Source organism: Silene latifolia, chromosome X, assembly GCF_048544455.1.
Source record: "Silene latifolia isolate original U9 population chromosome X, ASM4854445v1, whole genome shotgun sequence".
NCBI classification, from domain to species: Eukaryota; Viridiplantae; Streptophyta; class Magnoliopsida; order Caryophyllales; family Caryophyllaceae; genus Silene; species Silene latifolia.
In genome coordinates, this window is record NC_133537.1 from 313,230,627 (window position 1) to 313,253,235 (window position 22,609).

General features: G+C 36.6%; 1 protein-coding gene across 2 annotated transcripts; it reads left to right on the forward strand.

Moving 5' to 3' along the window:
* The first annotated feature begins 9,979 nt into the window (after positions 1-9,979).
* LOC141617562 (AMSH-like ubiquitin thioesterase 3) lies at positions 9,980-17,300 on the forward strand. Of its 2 annotated transcripts, XM_074434748.1 has the most exons (14): positions 9,980-10,283; positions 11,944-12,008; positions 12,122-12,197; positions 12,300-12,488; positions 13,245-13,348; positions 13,873-13,978; positions 14,060-14,106; positions 14,270-14,549; positions 14,671-14,760; positions 14,861-14,923; positions 15,629-15,703; positions 15,842-15,904; positions 16,422-16,474; positions 16,643-17,300. In XM_074434748.1, exons 1-14 carry the CDS (start codon positions 10,158-10,160, stop codon positions 16,815-16,817), a joined length of 1,512 nt encoding a protein of 503 aa, XP_074290849.1. In that variant the 5' UTR covers positions 9,980-10,157; the 3' UTR covers positions 16,818-17,300. The 2 variants fall into 2 exon arrangements, with proteins under 2 accessions (XP_074290849.1, XP_074290850.1); XM_074434749.1 differs by lacking the exons at positions 15,629-15,703; positions 15,842-15,904; positions 16,422-16,474; positions 16,643-17,300 and adding an exon at positions 15,015-15,210.
* The last annotated feature ends 5,309 nt before the right edge of the window (positions 17,301-22,609 follow it).

Consider the following 22,609-nt stretch of genomic DNA (forward strand, 5'->3'; position numbering starts at 1 on the left):
AATAGCAGAATAAACTACTTGTTATGCGGAATAATAGTGCAAAAATAGAAGAATAACGGTGCAATAACAATAGAATCACAGTTGAGAAAGAACGACCATTGTGAGTTGAATAGAAAATGCATATTCTTCGTAGAAATTGGATAGTGTTTGTAAACCTTAATTAAACTAGTGGAATAAATTGAGAATAAGTGTAGACTAATAGTACAATAACAAGCAGAGTAGCCGCTTATTATGTGGAGTAATACCGCAATACTTATTGAGAATAATGGTAGAATAACACGCAAAAACGAGTCTAAAACCACCGCTTTTACACTTGACTAAATTTACACTTGAATAGAAATGGATAGTGTTTCTAGAAAACAAAGGTAATAAGAAAGCTTAATTAGACTAAAATAATTGTAGACTAATTGTGCAATAATAATAAAGACAACAAACTCGCTCATTATCCCTGAATAACAATGAGAATAACAGTGGGATTAGAGTAAAAATGGATGGTGTTTGAAAAAAAGTACAAGTAATATGAAAACTCAATTAAATTAGAGTACACACTGGAATAACACTAGAGTAATACGGGAATAACAGCACAATAAACTAGTAATTATACAGAATAACGGTGCAATAACAAAGACACTAATAGTTTAACAACACGATTTTACACTAACTTAGTCCGACTTCCCTGGATACACAACATTCAAAGGTACTGCATTCATGACGATGCCTGACTCTTCACTACCGGCAGATGATTGGGGTTGCACCAGGGGCACTTCGGCAACTTGTTCCTGCTGCCGCCAAACCCAACGTCTTGACCTTTCAGTCTCACAAGCCTTCACTTTGTCAAGAACTACTTGCCTATGAAGATTAATATCCGCCAAGATCAGGGAAGCCGATATTTCAACACAGAAGCTTCGACGAGCAATCTTGTTGTGAAGATTGCACTCAAACACGCTTCCACCATATTCCGCCATCGTGTACAGCAAGAAACACCCCGACTCCGAATTCAGCAGTTCCTTCTTTTTCCATTTAAAAGGCACATCAACGATTTCGAAATTGCGGCAATCTTCAGACTTCAGAACATTATGTCCCTCCATAAAAACACGCATATAGTTTGCCACAATCTCGGCCAATCTTCTGTAATTGGCTATTTGCTTGGAATCGTGAGTCATGTTGTCCAAAATATCAATCGATTCATTCAAAAAGTTGATGCAGAAACAAGAGTAGTGATCATTGTACAGAATCGGCACAAACACAAGGTCGGAGTTCAGACGACATCTTCCATTGCAGGAATCGAAAAACACATTCGAGAATGCCTGTGACTTCTTACCGGACCGTCCAGAGGACTTGAGGAATCAAAGTTCTCTAAGAGTGAATAAAGAGGATCCTTCAAAACAGAAAGCATAAACAACCAAAAATAGTGCACAAGTGTTAACTTTATATCAATACTTGTGAGTCAATCTGTAGGTAATAACGCAAAATAGCAAAGGAAAAAACAAAATACCATATGACGAACTCCGAAAAACATTGAGCTTGGTTCTAAGCGTTCCTCAAACTCCAACGAATTCAAAAGAACCGACCAAACATCAACTATTCTTGTTGTCATCATAGCAGCTGCATCTACAATGGAAACAATATCCCCCTTGTCCAAAAACACGCCGACCTCGTCGTTGTACAACACTAACATCTCCCTGCATTCACAAAAAATAACATATGATGAGAACAGTGGGATTACAGTGGTATAACAGCAGAATAACAGTTCAATAACAGAACAATAACAGCGAAATAATAGTGGTATAACAGCAGAATAACAAAACGGGATTGACAGTGGGATTACAGTGGACTAACAGCGGAATAATAGTGGTATAACAGTAGAATAACAGTCAATAAAGCAGAATAACAAAGGGACCTAACAGTGAAATTAGACGACTCGCTAGGTTGACAAAAATAACAAAGCATAATAACAGCAGATTAATGGCGGACTAACGGTGGAAAACGGAAAGACTAAGCGAACAGAACACCACAATCAAAGAAATGAAAATCGACACATACTCTTCTTTCAATCGAGCGTCTTCATGAAGAACAAAGTCCACCACTTGCTTCCGCACCTTCAAAGATCTTAGAGAACTGTTTTTTGTTCTTCCGAAACAAACCGACACCGCAACAAACCTCGTCCCCGGCCCGCAATCCATAGAGCAACCTTGCCCGTCGCCCCGCCTTACCCCTTTTACGACTACCCAAAGCCGACTTTGTACTCACGGGGCTATCCACACCCTCGCTTCCCACTTGACTACCGGTAGAGGGTCTTTCTAGAGAATTTAGTGCTGTCAATGACAGTGAGGAGAAGCGACGGGCTCGACAACAGTCGCGACGTCTTAACCTTCTTACCAACGATTTTCACCTCTGCCGGAACCACGACGTTTCTTATCGCTTTGAAAAGCCCTCTTTTCCGCATCCTCAATACGCCGTCTCTCTTCAAGCACACTCAGGGTTTCCTTTCTTGTCTTGTTCAACTCCTCCAAACTTTTCAACACATCTCCCCGGACTCGTTCATATCGAGAAGCACCAACAAGGCAACGATCTCGGTAGCGGTAGAGGGTTCTTGAATCGAATTACCCAAGTCACAATCAAAAACAGTTCCACGGTAAAAGAGCATGTGCAACATCGTATATACACCGCAATCCAAATTTTCAATCGCACCGTTTGCCGAGGTAAAAGGGACGTTGACAATTTTATAATCTTTAACCTCCCCACCTCGGGCAACTCCTTTGTGGACCAGGAAATCAGACATCAAGTTCACCTTTTTTTAAAAAAAAGGAAAAAGAAAACATAATTACTAACAATACTTAAACAAACTAGGCTAAACACCAAGAGAAAATTAAAACACAATAAATGACTTACGGTTAGTTTGACAATACACCAAACGTACACACGCTTTGTTGATCATCAAGCAAACATCGCCTCTTGAAATACATTATCAAGATATTCAACCCTCTTGAAATGAAATTGATGCACAAAAAACAGCTAAAGTGCTCATGCAAAAGAATTGGGATGAAAATCTGGGAAAATATTTGGCCAAAAAAATTGTTACTAATTATGTGGTTCTTTTAAAAGCGAGAAACACATCGAGGAATAAATGAGTAATAGTAGACTAACAAGTAGAATAGTAGTAGAAAACACACAAGACGAGAAAACATACCATATCAGAAGTAAGATCACACTCTCTCTTGTTGTTATTGACAAACACAGTAAATGACAATTTGACTTCCGCACATAAATCACTCCTGGAAGCCTTATCATCTTTCGACGGCATACAAAGTCGCCGCAATGGATACTAAACAAAAAGTGGAGAAAAAGAGTTGAAACGTGATGCAAAAATGAAAAATAAAGTAAAAGAAACGATAAGATAGAATAACTAACCGTTGCACCCATCCCAAAGAAAAGTCGACTTGGGCTTCCTCTTATACAAGTATCATTCAGAAAGAGGGACCACCAGTTGACAACACCAAGCATTATCATTGTATCTGGAACCATCGATTCCATATCCTCACGATTCAGGTAACTGTCCACACCCCAAGTGACAAGATTCTCCCTTCAAAACCGAATAAACAGGCAAAATAAGAGTCACATGAATATATTTTTGAAGAACAAAAAGCAGTATAATATATTAAATAGAAAGCCGAAAATTTGTACAATAAAAACAAGCTCTTACCCTTGCGAATTGTTATGATCATTCAAGAAGCGATGAGTCCGCAACCTCTTCCGCTTCAATAGCATTGGGTTGAAAACATGTCCCATCGTTATCATTGATTTTGACAGGACAACTAGCCGAGGAGCCACAAGACCACATTCATAGGTGCATCCGAAAAGTCGAGGCACAACGGACAAACGTAGCTCCTCATGTGCAGCAGAGTGCAGCAGAAAGACAAATAACTTGTACAGATAGTAGGAGCATTCAACCCAAAGAACGCCAATGTCCTCTGGGACAGCCTCACCAACAACGATACCCGACCTTCGACACAACCTCGGAATCCTCGTTTATCGATTTATCTATCTCAAACACAGCCCCAAGCAACAAGTCCTGCATGACAAGACATCACCACATCTGCTACCTCCTCTTCTGCGATCACGAATGCTTCACCGCCAATTTGAGTGGAATCTTTGAGTGTCATTACGCAATGGAATGTCACACTGAGGTATCCGTCACCTCCGTCTCGGGTAAACAAGCATCAAGCTTTGGAATTTGAGTTGCTTGAACCTCTACCGGTGTACACTCAACAAAAGATAGGCACGTCCTCGGCGGATTATCAACAAGATAGTCTTCAACTTGAATGTTAACGTCCTCCACATCATTGTTAACATCCTCCACGTCAATGGTAATATCCCCAACATCAACTACTTTCTCACCGACATCGGTGGCTCTCCATAACGAAACCAATGTCGCCACGGATATCCGTCGTAATAGAATCTAAACCGAGTGGTGACAATTGTGGAGTCCCCACCTTTGCACTTTGTTGAATGACGGGACTATGTTCAATGACCTTCTTTTCACTACACCCTTCTTTTCAGATATAGTGGTGCACATCCAACGGACCGACACACTCCTCATAGAATTGAGAAAAAGGTTAAATGATGGGGGTTCAATGATGACATCTTCATGTCTAGCTTTTTTGGAAAGTGGTTCTTGAGAACAGTTGGCGCGATTTATTGGCCGCTTGCATAGCCAATACATGCTTTACCGTTCGTCACTCACGGATAACTTGATCCGTGAAGAAAGATGGGGTGGCAACCAAATTCTATGACCCTTCACAACCAACTTTTTTCGATTTGTTTGTTTGTGCTTTCTTTAGCGACTCGTCGGGTTACTTGGTGGGCAACTTAGCGGCCAGTGCTTGACGATAGCTCTTTGGGTCTTCTTCATCATCTTCGACTTTATAAGTTCCGCCCGTTCCAAGTATCGGCGGCATAAAATCTGAGAGTCCCTCTCATTAAGCAGTATAAGTTGATGAACATCCTGTCAAGTTAAAATCCCAAATTTTTACTTAAAACAGTACAATAATAGTAGAATAACAGAGGAATAATAGTACACTAACAGCAAAATAGATAACAGTGGTTTAATAGTAGAATGACAGTGAAGTAATAAAATAACAAAGGAATAACAGTACACTAACAGCAGAATAAATAACAGTGGAGTAGTAGTAGAATAACAGTAGAATAACAGTGGAGTAACACTTGGAATGAAAATTAGAATAACAGTGGAATGATAGTAGGAAAACTGAGGAATAACAGTGGAATAATAGTAAAATAATAGCAGTATGACAACTAATGCTTGAAGACAATAACAGAATAACATTTTAGAATGATTCGTTTAAAAACAATCAAACAGGTGCTTACGTCGACGACTGCAAGCGGGGATGTACTTGCTCATCCGTAAGAATATCATCAGGTAGATCCAGAACAAGACATCGACGTTGAGTACGTTGACCAGAGCCAACGATGTTTGGGCGAGACAATGGGAAAGCAACGTCGAACGCTCCCGTGTGCCAGCACAAGCGGTGCCTGCGCTCACGCAACCTCTCATTGAAAGACTTAAAATCCCAATGTTTAATGAGCGCGACTCATTATTCACCGATCACCGCTAAAGAAATAACGGTGAAAATAGGTGATAGCCAACAACACTACACTACAACGAATATTTTTCCTCCCGATAAGGGCTTCACGCACAGAAGTCACCAAGTCCGAGAAGACAACCGACACCAATTAAGTTCCTTGATCCTAGAAACATCTTCCACAGCGCTTAGAAGTCTAAGATCAAGCACATAACCCGACACAGTAGCAAGGAAACACGACATGGCAAGCAGAACAAAAGTCTTCTTAAACTCATCGTCCGCATGACTGAGACTCTAGCGGGGTCTCGAACTTTGTTAAGTGGTATCCCACTTTTGTTATGGCGATACCATACTTCTCACGCCAAGCACGCTTCAAAGCTTCTCCTTCAAAGACATCTGAGAACGGGAAACCCAAGTAATAACCAAATCCACTTTCGCACTAATTTGGTAAACCAAACACATCGTGCACATCATCTCAAATAACTCAAACTTCTCCGTTTGGATATTTCAAAATACTTCCCACTCCTAAAAGCATATATAAACTCCCGGAACATGATATGGGGGAGGGAAGAAAGCTTCAACTCAAGTAAACCCCGAATCCCATTTCCTAATGACCTCCTTCTGCTCCTCGGTGAGGGCTTCAATAACTTTGAAAAGAAAAGGTGCCGTAAAATGACTAGTAAATGGATCAAGCACTTTGTGCACACAAAAGGGGAAAAAAATATACAATGCATTAAAACATTTAAGATAACATAAGCAAAAGCAATGAGAATAATAGCAAAATAACGGGAGAGCATCAAAAAATAACACGAAAAGTAACATATTAATAGCTAAATAACAACAAAATAAAAGTAGAATAACAAATAGTACATACGGTGGGATATTTCTGCGCAAACAACTCCACTGAGGTTGCTTGCTACTTACCACAATTCCCTTCTCATGCTTAACTTTGCCAGCCAACTTACTACTAGTCTTGGGTGGACTAGACGACAACTTCGCAAGTTGGGTCTCGGCCTTTCGTTTGGTTTTTTTTGTGGGTGGTTCGGTTGTACATATTTCTTGACTACGAGTACTCCTTCTCTGAGAAGCAGTGCTCTTTGATGGAGATGTGACACGGGATTTGGATGGAGACGGACCCGGAGAATTTGATGATGACGGTTGAGTAGACTTTGATGAAGCGGTGGATTTGATTCTTAACTTCATTTTCTGCTTTACTATCCAGAAAATAAAGATAAGGATCACTTTCAATGATAAATAGGTATTCAGCTAGACTTTTTTAATAATGACGCTTGAGAATGAGAGTACCGTAATAATGAGAATAACAGAACACTAACAATTAGTAAAACAAATAACAAAGAAATAAAAACACAAAAAGAACATGATGGATGTGTAAACAAAAACACGAAAGAGAATCAAAAGAAAAGACTCTTTGAATAAAGAGTCAAAAACGATTTCAAAATTACATACGGCCTACATAAGCCTTCATAAAAACAAAATAGCGTACTAAATTACGAAATTTAAACGGTTTGAATTACATAAAACCCAAAATACATTCTTTCCCACAAAGAACCAAAATGTACTTCCGAAAATACAGGACATAACATAAAAAGTCAGTCAACGTCAACAACATCGACTGACTTATAATACAATTGGTGAGCAAGATCATAAGCAGAAGGAAAGTCCCTGAGTGCGTCAAAGTACTCGTGAATTAGACCGATCCGTTCGGATACAGTGCATCAAGGATCTTGTCATGATCGTATATATCTTGGCAAGCATGCAACACCGCTTTGATGGCTCACTTGCAAGCATATAGCACTTGCATCGTTTGGAAACTACTGTCGAGCCCCTTGACAAAATCTTAAAACCTTGACTGTGACTTGTTGTTAGAACTTTCATATATTCGGCGTGAACACCGGGCGCACTTTTATGAAATAGGAACATTTGTGACCATTTCTTACAAACAAGAGACATATTGCTCTTGTCCAAAGTAGTCTCTACATAATCGAAAACTCTTTCCATTAGGTCCTGGCTATTTAAAACTGCCGACATTGATTGATTACGACGACGAACTCGTACATTAACTTCAAAGCACTTATCAGTCTTATCGTCCAATAACCATCCCAATTTTTTTTTTCTTTTCAAAGAATGAACTCTCTAGCAAATAACAATTTATCTTCATTCACTATATTTATTGCCCATCCCTCACAAACTAAGTCCATTAGTGATGCTGAAACCTACAAACAAACAAAGCCAAACAAACAAAACCACTAGAATAACAGCAGAATAACAGGAAAAGGATAATGAGAAAATTAAACACGGAAAAACACTACAATGACAAAGCAAGAGTAAGCGCCGCAATGACACCATAGGACCAAAAGATAACAAATGCGGAATAAGAAATCTTGAAAAGTGAAGACAACACGAACAAACACAAAAACCCTAGAAAAACACATTAAACAATTAAAACATGACAAATAACTTGACAACAAACTAAGCGATAGAATAACAAATGAGTAACACAAAAACTAAAGTCCAGAGAGAACAATAGTAAAGTTCTCAACACAACGCGTCACATAGAACATGCGAATCACTTCAAAACTATAGAAAATCTGAAACGACTAAGAACATGCAAATCGGTTCAGGAAAAAATCGAAACTCAAAAATGCAAGCATAATATTACAATGAAAAAACCGCATAAACGCAATAACGACATTAAAGTACTCGATTAAGTAAACCTAGCGATAATTACACTGAAAAACGAATAAAAAAGCATACAAAAGTATGAAATAAAACAAAATAACAAAATAAAAGAGGAAAATGACATGAAATTACCTTCAATAGGAAGGAAGATGATGAACGACGAAGAGAAAACGGGAGAAAAAGCGAAGGAGACGAACGGTTGAAGAAGAATAACACAATAATAATAGCGAGATAGAGGAACGCTTTGCGATTGTGATGATTATATAAACGGTTTGCGAGAATGTGGATAATTAATTAGAGAGAGAAATCGTTAGAGAGTAAATGAGGGAAAGAAGACAGAGAGAGAAAAAGAAAAAAAAGAGAAAATAAACTAAATAACAATGCTTTTATATAACAACTAAGATTAATCTTCTACCACTCATCTCTAATTTAAACTAAATTGAGATTCACCCAACTCACAACTCACCATGTTAACCAAAAACACCAAATCCAATCTCTCTCTCTCTCTCTCTCTCTCTCTCTCTATATATATATATATATATATATATATATATATATATATATATATATATATATATATATATATATATATATATATATATATATATATATACATTCTCTCCAACTCCTCTCTACAATTCTCTTATATTTATTTCACAACACTATTAGGTTAGTGACAAGAAATATTCACTAAAACAGTTGGAAAATTTTTATAAAATGAAATCTGTTGTTTTATGGTAAAAAGAAGTATTTTCATAAAAATACACATTTCTTAACTTTACTCAATTTTCTTTGATTAGTTTTACATTTTAGTTTTTTTGTTTCATATCAAAATACAATTGAGGGAAATATTAAATATTAACGAGGTGCCGATTTAAAATGTATAAGTAATACCCTAAAAAACAAAAAACTCTATATATACCGCGCATGCGCGGGATCTATACTAGTTAACATATTATGACAATTAGATTATTTTCATATATAAAATGAATATCTAGTTAATAACAACATATTCAGGATCAAGAATAGTAGATTCCGACCTACTGTTTACCAAACACACTAAATTAGTACTCCGTATATTAATTGGTCAATCAAGCATCTACATATTAATTGATCCGAAATCTCCTAATTTCAGCTAGAGGTGGCAATCGGGTCACTCGGGCCGGTTACGGATCGGGTCAAATCGGATCCGGGTTGTGTCGGGTCGGTGACGAGTTAGGTCGGTTACAGTTCATGTCGGGTCATCGTCGGGTCGGGTCATCAGTGGGTGGCAAATCGGGCCGGGTCAGTATCGGGTCAGGTAATCCGCGTATATTTTATTTTATGTATTTAGCTTTTGATGGTTAAATTTATGTTTTAAACAATACATAAGTAGATATCTATTGCAGTTTTAAGTGAAAACAATTAAAATAAATGTCAATTTGGTCTTGTTTACACCATTATTAAGCTAATTCCTTATCGGGTCATCCATCGGGTTAAGTCAATATCGGGTCACGGATCGGGTAGGGTCGATTCAGGTCGGGTTCGAGTTGGAAAAATAAGGCTGCTATCGGTTATCGGGTTGAGTCGATTCGGTTTCAGTTCACCCAATTTTCGGATTCTATCGAGTTGAATTCGAGAGGGTCGGATCGGGTCGGATCAGCTTTTGTCGGCTCTAATTTCAACCCAAAATGTTATTTACGGAAGCTACTTTAGAAAAGAAACGAAGTCTACATTGTGATCCCTTTGCAAGTCTTGAGATTTTCTTGAAGCTAATGTCGACATATGAATGTTAGTTTGTTAGTCTTCAGAATTTGTTCCTAAGAAATTGAAATTACTTGCTTGAACTGCATCCCCAGTTGCTTGTACAAGAAAACCATGAGTCCCCAATTTTTGCCGCCGTCGCAGCCGATCAACATAGATGCAATTCACCGGAAAATTGAAGTCGATCGTCGGATTTCTTTATCTTATTATTATCGAATCGCCGAAACGCTTCTCAAAAGGGTTTGCTTTTTAATCCTCCTCTTTTTTTTCTAGGGTTTTACATTTACCAAATTTCGCATTTTTTAATGTTGCGTTTTGATATAGAATTGTGTAATTAAGGTTATAGGTTATTGATTAGGAGGAAAATTTGATGAACCCTTACTAATGTGTAGTTATGTTAGCAATGATCAAATTAGGGTGAATAAATTGGTGGTATCGACGTATCGTCGAATCGAATTGAAGGTTGATATTGGTAGTGAAATGTAAAGAGTGATTGATGACTTTGTGAAGTTGCTTGAATGTAATTCGATTATTGCTACTTTGTTTGATGGATTGGATGTTAAATTATCGTTTCGCACTGTTCCGATTATTGGAAATCCCCCTCCTTTACATTAGTGTAAAGGTGCGTAGAATATGAGAAGAAGAGAATTCAAGAGAAGTTGCGTTATTATGGCGTGTTCAAGTGCAGATTACTGCAAAAACACTGTTGTAGATCACGTAGGTGCACTGGGTACTTATTGAGGTTGGAGCTCGCAACTTTAACCCCGTGTTTTGATACAAAAGGAGGAGGACAAGGGAGGGGAGGGAAAGAGCGGTAGGTGGAGGGAGTAAAGGGATTCTCCCTTCAATTTTTTCCTATGTCGGAGAGATTTTGATTTGCCGTGGGATAATGGGTCCCTCCATTGTCCTCAAACCCTATTTGCTAACCAAACAAGGAAAATTGCATCCTTTCATCTGTACAAACATTAACGGTTAATGGTCTTGGTGGGTAGTTTGTGGCAAAGGGGTTGGTCGGCTCCCTGATGAAGACTTGGTCCTGAAATTTCTGCCAGAACTTTCAGAATGTGGGCTAACAGAAACGGATATGGGTGTATGATGACTTACTTGGTTCAGTATTACCGATTGCTGCAATATATTTCCATTTGTGCAGCACTGGTTGTGAGGGTGTGCGGTTGTGCCAATCGCTGAATGCAAACCTTTTTTCTGTGATAATTTTTATCAACAATTCATATTCAGAGTAGTTGACTAAGAAAGCAAGTATCATTAGATATCACATCAAAGCTTCGTGAAACCTACCCTATGGTAGTGTCTCGAGTGGATTTTTAACTGTACTACATATCTCATGTCCTAACTGATTCTAAAGTGACCGAGTTATCTGGACCATTCATTTCAAACCAAAAACACGAAATTTTGTCATGGCAGTATTTTGATCCAAGTCTGATTAGCATAGCTGGATGCGTTGGACAGTCAGGAAGTATACCTGGCTCCTTGCTATACTTTTTGTGTTTTCTGGTTCTTTGGTTCCTCATCTCAGTTTCGTAACTTGCCTGTTAGAAACTGGCCGCACCCACAAAGAAATGGTTTTGGGGTTTTAAAGTTCGGTTGGCTAAATCGAACCGTATCCCACGTTCTAGTACGGTGTTCGATCGGGAAAGCTAGTTTGTACCTAACTATGAACGCATGGTTCGAGTTAGCTCACGATGATTTGTTATATGTAAACAAGTCAACAGGACCTAAGTAGACAGTATAATTAATTTTGACTGCCGCCCACACCCATGAGATAGAAATCAAGTGTATATTTCCTTTCTTCAGGAACTTTTATTTAAAATTATATTTGATACCTGATGGTGAATCTTGTGCTTATCTGTAATCCATGTGACATGACACAGTTTTTTTCCAGGCTGATGTATATAGACGAGAGAGGAATATAGTCGACTTATATGTAATGCTCATCAGGTTTTCCAGGTAGATGTTGCACTATATGCCTTCCTATTTCACATTGTTAATTCACAAGAGATCCTTAACTTGACTAGCAACTTATCTTTTTTTTTTTTTTTTTTTTAATTTCCTTTTTTTAGTTTGGTGTCTGAAACGATACCCTTCCATCAGGACTACCAGTCTTCGGATCCTAGAAAAAGGGCGCATTTTAAAAAGGTTCGTTGTTTAGTGCATTTATTTCATCTGTTTCAGAAGTGCTGTCTGTTTTCTATATATGTTGAGTTGTTGACTGGTCTCGTTTTGTTCCTACTGCGCTAGATATTGTTGGATGTTATTGACGAACTAGAAGCTTTGAAGCCTGAGTTTCATTATCGAATTAGTGAATTAAACAAGACACATGCAGATGCTCAACAGAATCAATCTAATGGTCAAGGGATGACATCGTATGGCTCGCATACATCTTTGGCATGGCCAGCTGTCAATATTCATAGTTCCGAAGTGAAGCAGGTATTCTTAGTTATTGCACACAGAGTTTATGGCTGACTTGAATTCATTTGCATTCCATAAACGACTTCCAATTACAAAAATTAGTAATGCTACGTATATGTCATATATATGTTTTGCATATTGTGTGTTTGCTGATTGGTAACTCCGTGACTAGTTTGTGGGCCTGGTGTTGTTGAAGTCTTATTAGCTTCATTTAGACCTTCCTTTACTGTTCCATCGAGAGGATTTGTATGTTTTTTGTCTTATAAGTTTTAAATAGTTGCCAATTTCATCTTTTTCCAGATTGTAATATTCTGCACTTAGAATTAGAAGTGCGAAGTAAAGAGTTAGTTAAGTATGGAATTACGTTGAAGTGATTCATGAGGAATTGAGAGCTGTTTCATGATTGATAATGTTTGGTAAGGCCACTAACAGTCAGTCAGGTGAGTGGCAACTATACATTAGTTGTCATACACTACTAGCACTGGTACGATTGTCTTTGGGTGGGAAATATACCCTGCCTAAGTTTGTTATTCTGTTCAATTGCGGCTTGTAGTATGTCTTTAGGTGGCCAGTGTTCAATATGTTGTCTAGAGTTTGCTTTTATCATTTTATTCTATCAATAGCTTTGAAATGTTTTGACTGCATACAACTGACCCTACCTTTTCTGCCCTGGCTGGAGCCTTTTCTGAGGTATTGGAGGAAAATGTCCATTTAATGTATTTAGCACTGTCTATAATTTTGGTTTGTAGGACTTACAATATGCTTTTTGTGCAGCTACAACCAGCAAGTAACACATTAACGCCCTCATGGACTCAAAACAACGAATTTCAAACTGTTTCATCAACTAATATGCCCTTTGAGAAACAATTTTCAAAGCTGTAAGTGTAATTTTCAACAAATTAAGTACATCTAGACATTAATGAAAGACAGCTTTTGCTCTTTGTTAGTGTATGTAGGCATTATTAGCCTTGTCCTAATAAGTGAGGTCCACCTCGACTGTTGTCTATTTCAAGTTAGTGATTGAACATTAAGAATCGTATATCGTCTCGTAGATAGGCAATTCTTTACCCGTGTAACCGACATGATCAATATCTAGTTCTTTTTGTTTGTCATATATCCGTCTCGCATATTCTGTGCCATATCTGCCAGAAAGTTGTTGGCTATCTATATTTATATACAGGCAATACAGCACTGATGCAGTTTCCCTTTCTTTGTTTTAGACCTTTTGAAATCAGTACAAGTTGTACAGCACTTTCATGCTACCCATTAAAAGTAGTGTACTGGGACTAGCAACTTCTTTTAGATTTCCCAATCTGTTTGTTTTCTATTTGCTGCTCCATTTTATATTGGTTTATTTGCTGGCTGTTCGATGCCTCATCTTTTGTTAAAATTCATTTTACAGGTCCCTTTCTGTGCCACTTCCAAAGCAGGAAACTTTGTCGCGACACTCGCTTTTAGGTCCTAGCGGACTCCGGAGTCAGTGGCAGGGGCCAAGTGCAAATTTTAAGGTGAATAGTTGTGCGATATTTTCCTTGTAACAAAATTATTTATTTTCTACTCTTTTTTTTATTCCTTGCATGTTTTTTCAGGTACTTTATCCTAGCCATGCTGACATAAGTTCATCTGAAGATTTGAGGTTAGAATGTTAGATACAGATGTTGTCTTCTCGAATTGGTCTTTTCTATGATACATTTTCAGCATGGGTATTGAAGTGGGGTGGTGTTCAAAATTGATCCTTCGGGAAAATAAAAAGGCCACAAAATATTTAAAGTTCTTACAATGATATCTCATGGTTACAGACTCATTCAAGATAGGCCTAGTGAAGTCCAAGTTCAAAAGGGTGAAATTATGGGACAAGACATGGAAGCTATTCTTTCATTGGACGATGGTAGGTGGCCACTTCGTGAAGAGTACATGCCGGAAATTATAAGGCAGCCGGTGCCGCCTCCTGTACTTGCTCAAGTGCAACCTGCAGTTCGTCCTATTTCCCCATCCCGGGTCGCTGACCCAAGACCTGGACAAGCTAAATCTTCGGAGGACGGTGTACGGAGTCCTAATTCGTTTCAAGATTTGCACATTGTAAGTATTAATTTATTAGGATATTTTTTGTGGTTGAGTCCATCATCAGTCGTTTGTGGTGCCTTTACCTTTTTTTGTTACTCTAGTTTAATATGGATGCTGATAATTACTGACATTGCAGCCAGTTAAGATGATGGAAGATTTCTTAAGACTGGCACAAAAGAACACAGTAAAAAATTTGGAGACATGTGGAGTTTTAGCAGGTTCACTGGTAGGGTTTCTTCAATAACAATAGTTATATGGCAATTCTTTTATCAGTTTTATACTCATTTGTTGATCGTCAATATTATGTTGTTGGTATTTTGTTTCAGAAAAACCGGGTGTTTCACATTACATCTCTGATTATTCCTAAACAGGAATCAACTTCTGATTCGGTGAGTTGGTATCTGTTTTCGTTGTCCGCTTACTTTCTTGACTGGTTAGTTTCAGATTGATTTGGTGGTATATATTTGATTATGTAACCAGGGAGTTAGTTGGAAAGTCTTCATTATCATTTGGTTGCTGAAAGGGCAAATAAGAAGTGGCAAATTGGATCTGATTCCAGAATTTATAGTTGTTTTGCTATATATGAATTGTCGTTGTGGGCTTCCTTGGATTGTGGACTTTTGGGTAACTAGTACGGGAACCATGGAGGAAAAATAAAGGAAAGGAGGAGGCGAGGGTGGTGGTGGTGGATAGAGGAAGGGGATCAAGTGGGGATGGTAATCTAGGTGGAGTAAACTATGTTGTTATTTAGGGTTTGCATGGTCTGTTCCGTTTGTATTAGGTAGAAATGCAGTATCACACCTCATATTGCAATTATGAACCAATGTGAGCCAGGACACATACTGACATTACCCTAAACACTGTTTTCTGTTTTATTTTGTTTACAAGCTCTCAAAAAAAAAAAAAAAAAAGAGGATCAACCTGTAGAAGCAGACTTGATTTCAGTTTCACAAACTTTTTATGAAGAGTACTCCGTATTAGACAATAAGATAATGCTTATTTATTGCATGTACTACTTGTTTTGCCTTCTAGATTTTATGTTACATTATCTTCTGTTTTAATTGGAGCAAAACTGTTTACGACTTTTTTTACAGTGCCAGACACTAAACGAGGAAGAGATCTTTGAGGTCCAGGACAGATTATCACTATTTCCTCTTGGATGGATCCACGTATGTTACTCAAAATCCATCACTGTTGGATGCCTCTTTTTAGCAATAAAATATGCCATTGTGAGAGAAAATGATTGACAAATTTTCACTAGGGTATGGTTCTTTGTCTAATACTCTGTGTTGTCTTACTGGTTACAGACACACCCTACACAAACATGTTTCATGTCATCAGTTGACCTGCACACTCATTACTCATATCAGGTAAAGAAAATTATAGTTTCTTATTATATACTCATGTTTTTTGTAACCTGTGTTTTTTTTTTTTTTGAGTCAGCGACCTGTGTTCTGGTTTGATGTCTAAGCATATAGTAAAACTCTGTTGCGATTTGATATTTGTCATTTGTGGCCCCTGTTGGCGACTTGGCGTTATAGCCGTCAATGATGTACTAATCCAGTACACATTTGGATTTTGGACCTACGAGCTTTCTAATCCAGTTTTGCTGGTAGACTTTTGGCCCTTAATTATGAATTTAAAGTTGGTTTAGGTCTCTTCCATTTCCAAAGGAGCCAAAGACTTGCGTGTACTAAACTTTGGCTTTTGGAAGATGATGGTCTTAAGGATAAAGACTCCCTTAACTGCTTTAACTTTATGAACTGTGAAGTAGTAATCTGTCAATTTAATACTCGGGATAAACACTCTTTTGTACTTGGGAGTCTTGGACCATCATCAATATGGTATATTCTTATTGAATATTTCTTGTTAAATGTGCCATGGTAGATCATGTTACCAGAAGCAATTGCAATCGTCATGGCACCTACAGATTCATCCAGGTATGCATCATTTTTATCATCAGCCTATTTTGCATTCCTATTATCAAATCATTTATAGAAATGAAGACACAGCTTTGGGTAAATATACAACATGAGAGTAAATCCCCAAACTATTTCTCATTTTTAATTCAGAAGGACTAATGTGTTTTCTTTGATGTGCCACTGCAGTAAACATGGGATATTTCACCTGTCGGATCCTGGTGGCATTTCTGTCATCCGAAACTGTGACCAGCGAGGCTTTCATCCTCATGAGGAACCATCAGATGGCAGCTCTCTTTATGAGCATTGTTCCCATGTTTATATGAACCCTAAATTGAAGTTTGATGTGGTCGATCTCCGATAACTTCGAAATTTCACTTGTAGTTTGTGTCGTGTGTATCATATTCCTACACGACACAATACTTGGACACTCCATTATAAGCCAAGAGCGTGAAACTTTTCAGAAAAGAAGTCATGTTGTATTCACCCCCCGACGCCTTACTGTGTCCTGTACTTGAAGCCAAGCAAGTACTACCTTACTATTGTACATGAAATGAAATTAATGGCGAGGTTGATTTTGGTACATCTGCTGTGTGAAGAACCAACCATATATATTTTTCTTTTCGTCGAGTATTTATATTGCTATCCACCTATCGTAGATGGATAACCAATACTCGAGTCTGTGTTTTTGATGCTTCGGTCAATTTTATTTCATCACAGTATCATGCTCAAATTTTCTAGCAAATATGTATATATTGAGATACCTGATCATTTGTACAGAATACTACGAGTACTTTTTTCTCGTGATTTTTGTGCACATTTATTTGCTCATCTTCTTTTTCGTTTTTTTTTTTGCTCGACCTATAATACCATTGTTTTGCTTCAAATTGACAGTTCTATATCACATGTTTGCAAAGAAATAAAAGGTAAAATGTTGTGATTATACAAGGCGAAATAAAAGGCTAAAGACAGCCAATACCGGGCATCAAAATGTAACACAAAAAATAATGCTTTGTTTTTTTCCTTTTTCTAATGATCTTAACTACCTCTATCTAATACTATACACATTGATGATTAACTTAATGATGCAACCTAATGGATACAAAATCTACATCTCAAGCTTACAAATTCCTTGAATTAATACTTCAATACAACAAATGTTGAATAATTAGTTATGCCAATATAATAAAGGGCAATATAATTAAAATAATACATGCAACTAATTAATAACCATGAACCATTTTTAAACATTTGTTTTTAACCCAACGAGCCCCATTTTTGAACGAATTTTTCACCTTGCCTTCCATGGTGTATGTCTTATACGTAGCAATCCTCTTTTTTCTCTTTAGCTCATCTTCGTCGATATCAATGGACCAACTACGACTACGATCACGACGACCATTATAAGGCACTGTTTTTACGTAGGGTGTTATTTTCTTTGCATACCTCTTTGGTGGTGGTGACATTGTAGAAATATACTTAGAAGTCGGGCTGCTATTAGCTGTCGAAAATCGAGATGCATTGTCAAAACTTGCTTGATCCAACTTGAGATGGTTGATGATTTCAATCTTGAGTTGCTCATATTTGTCATATTCAACAATGGATAAATTTTTTGATGTTTTTGTACCTTCCATCTTTCTCGTCTTGTCTTAATTCCACCCCAATCTTCTTCCTTTACCTAGACGACGAAGGAAGAAAGTTGGGATAGAATTAAGGAATGACAACAGAGACAAAAAGAATGAAGAATGGCCAATTTTATCGCTAAAAAAAAATGTTAAATTTTATGGAGTATATATGAAAAATGTTACCTAAAACAGTGATTTGATAACCAAATTTAGGTGGTGTTTGTGATATGCCCTAAATTTAGGGGAACATATAATCATAAACTTTATACATCGTCCAACGTATTAAGTATTAGTCAATATGTACATGTTTTGCAGCTTTCACGCCATTATTTATTTCTTGTATACATACGCGATATTTTTAATATTGGTCAATACATATTACTACTGATATCGCAATTTAATTCCATGTAAAAGTCGGACGTGACAAAAAGCGACTACATTTGAGAGTCTCAATTTTACTAAAATTTCCCTGAAGCAGGGCAAATTAAATAAACCAGCAATCCTTGTGGTAAGGTGAGCTATAGCTTTCTCAAAGTCAAAATTGGCTCTTTCTAATTGTTTAGCTAAGCTTTTTTGTCTTGCTAATTATAGCAGGTTGGTATAACACGGAATACTTTTCCTTAATACTATATGATGAGTAGTGTTTTTAGTCTATAGACTAATTTTTCCATTAAGCAAAAGCCGGTGTTTGGACCGCGAATTTGTAACATTATTGGTAGATTCATGTACTCTTAGAGTTGTTAATGATGTTATAATTGATCATGGAGAACAAAATCACAAAAGTTGTTAGATACTTTGTATTAGTTTTTGTATTGATGATCTTAATGATTTGATCTCTGACCCTTTTGCTATACCAACTCTTAACAGAGTTAGTTCCCTTATTTCGTACCGAATATATTTTAGTAAAGTTTGGCCTTTTGAATTTTGCATGACACCATGTCACAACAATCTTATACGAGTGGCCGATATTTACTGACGGTTTAATTTACGACTGATATTTGTAGTCGTTAAATGTTGCAATTGGTCGGTAAGAATAGTTACCCACCGATTCTTGTACTTCTTATTCATGTACGGTAAGAAATTGAGCTCATTAATTAAGTACTTTTTTTTTTTTTGACAGAAAGATGAATAACTTACATTATTGTAAACAGTACAGAGTAAGCTATCCGACTAGGTAGCACCAGACACTTAACTTTGATTAACATGAATATGGAGGCGCTTTTAGTCTTTGTTTAGATGATGCGTGGACTGTAATACTGTATCAATAAGTTGTGCAGACTATTTTAGATTAGTGGGTCGAATCATATTAATTGTAGTTTGAGATTCTATGTTATAATCTTACCTCCCAATTTGATAGGGGTTGCACATTTGCGATTGCGACAATGTCTAATCCCCATGGGGTGTTATAAATTATGTTCTTTTGGACAAGCCTTTATAAACTCAATTGAAATGAAAGATGCTGGATTGAAAGATCCTGGATTGAAGTGTAGAAACTTTAACTAAAATGAATTTATAAGATTTTTTTTTTGGTTATGTGAACTGAACTACAATAACTAAAATAAAGTCCAAATGAACGAGGTTGTCCACTTCTTCCACAAAAGCTATAAATCTTTTTTTTGAGCGTGTTTTTCTATGTAGTTTCTATTACTCATTTTAGTTTTTATTAGAGTATAAAATAGATTTTGTGACTCCAATCATCACCTTAAAACTTTGGTTGAAATGATTTCTTCACATGATATCAGAGTCACCTGATTAAAAGGTCGTAGGTTCAAATCTAACCGCCCCCTATTTATAAAATAGAATAATAAGCACAGGTCGCAGGTTCAAATCTCACCGCCCCTATTGCTAAACTAGAATATTAAGCACCAGGTATGGAGAGGTCTGCTGTTGCATCCACTACACTTCAAGGTTTTGGTTGAGTCTGACCACTAGTTGGACTTACTTGCCAAACTTAGGAATCTCACCCGATGATTGGCCCATGAGAGCCGGCTGCCTTCGACTGCCACGTGAGAAGCTTTACTTGTACAAGTACATCCATCCACGTGAGAAACTTTACTTGTACAAGTACATCCTATAAATACCTTACACAATTTGACTTAGGCATCGAAAGGAGTTTTCCTCGGAAACCCCCCAAAGCCATGTTTCCCGTAACACTCCGGCCTAACATGGACCGGAAGTGGTTACTTATAGTAACTCGCTAGGCTGTGTACTTGGCCCCAGATCAACACGCGTCATTTCGAACATATTTTGGCTTCACTCATGCGCATCCTGATAACCTTCCTGGAAGGTCACCCATCCTAAGATTACTGTTCAGTAAGCACGCTTAACTGTGAATTTCTTATCATGAGCTTCCAATAAAGAAAGTAGAGTTTGTTACTATGAGTAGTACTTTCAGTCATGTTAATCATTAGTCATTTAAGTTTATCAATAAAGACCTTTTTTAGTGGGGTACCTTGCCTAAATAACATTTTCAGTTAACAAGGAGTATTACACACTCCCAATTGAAATACGCAACGTCCTCGTTGTGCATAACAGCATAACTGTTAAACCCAATATCCTCGTTGATACCATTAGTAACATCTCGGCCCAACCAAGAGATGTTACTCACAGTAACGAGGCTGTGTACTTGGCTCACAAAATCAACACGAGTCATAACCAGCACATTTTGGCATCACTCATCACGCGTATCCTGGAAACCCCTTTAGGAGGTCACTCATCCTAAGACTATTCCCCCAACGAAGAATTCATATCATTGGTTTCCAAAAAAATTGTACATTTTGGTGATATGAGTAATACTTTCAATATCATTAACACTACTCATTTAAGTTCATCAATGAACCTTTGCAGTGAATTACCATACCTGGATAACGTCTTTAGTTAACATGGAGTATCACATGTACGACACAGAGACGAAAGCTACATAAGGACATCACGTCTCAAACGAGTCAAGCGTCTTAGTCATAAAGTTATTTTCTTATTATAGTCTCATATATTTATACCTGAAACACAATATATATTTCCATTCATGTAATACATATAATGCATCCTCTGGAAAAATATACTAGTATTGAATAAAACGCTAGGGAATATTTGTCTTTTCTCCATTCCCTTGTTATTAAGAGAATAAAATTTCTCAATAGTTTTTCCTCCAAAAGGAATATAGCTAAATAAGGAAACCAGACTTTATTTTTATTAAATTATTATCATTAATTTAAGATATAATCTTTAATCATTATAATTTTTTTTAACTAAATTATAATCATTTAATTAAAATAAAATAAAACTGGTATAAATCTAAAATTTCGTATATGAAAAACCGATAAATTGATATTATTAGTTTCGTATAAAAAAACTTACCAAGTACTTAATTCGTATAAAAATATTATGAACTGATATTATTAATTTTGCGACAAAAAGAAATCGGTAAAATTATTTGAGAAAATTTATAAATTTAAATCATTAGTTTGGAGGTAAATTTTTTTATTAAAAGACACATTTCATGACTTTATTCAATTTTTTTTATTTCTCCATTTCAATTTTTTATCCTCATATTAAAATATGAAAAATTAATAATATGTGAATTTTAAATCTATAAATAATACGTACATTATAAACTAAAAAAATCTATTAATATCGCACATGCATGCGCGGGATCCATACTAGTTTGAAACCCAATAACTAAATTATACTCATCTCATATTTTCTCGCTATTTTATAATATGGTATAAATGATAATTAAGAAATTGATGCACCCATAATTAAGTTGATCAAGAGTCCTTCAATCATTTGTCACATAAGTCTAATGAAATGGCTCCACAAAGGACGGTCCATGGTCTTTTCATCTTAAATTCCTTCTTAAGTTTGGACCAAACTAATAGCACCACCAACAGTATTCAATCTCACATGCAATTTGACCCGTCTACAACTTTAAACAAATAGTATCTGTCTAAATTGAGATTTTGTGCACATACAAATAATTGGCTAAATCAATATAATCAATATTCTTGTCAAAAAAAATATAATCAATATGAAACTCATGACCACCAAAAAAAAATTCGTTTTATATTACTCCATCTAATTCAAAATAATTAAACTAAATCAAATAATAAAAATTAATAATAAGATTAATTAATAACAATAACAACAATCAATAACGGTCCCTCGACGCTAATTAATAAACACGAAAAGCAAAATAGTGAGAAAAATGCCCCCACAATTTTAATACACTCACCTTCTCAATTATGAAGCTAGACTTCTAATTACTTCAAATTTGGTAATGACAAATACACCCTCAAAAATTGTATTTAATTAATACCTTTTAAATTTGGTATTAACGTAGGGGTCGATGACTAAATTATACAAAAAATCAATGTAATAAATACTTGTGTTAAGAATTTATTTGCTCTTTTAGTTTCTTAAATACAGCCGCCCGTAAGATCTATAATTCTATATTTATCATTTCCCTTAAAAATAATCGAGAAGTTAAGTCATCTAAAAAGCATATGTCCGAGAACAAACACACATCTAACTT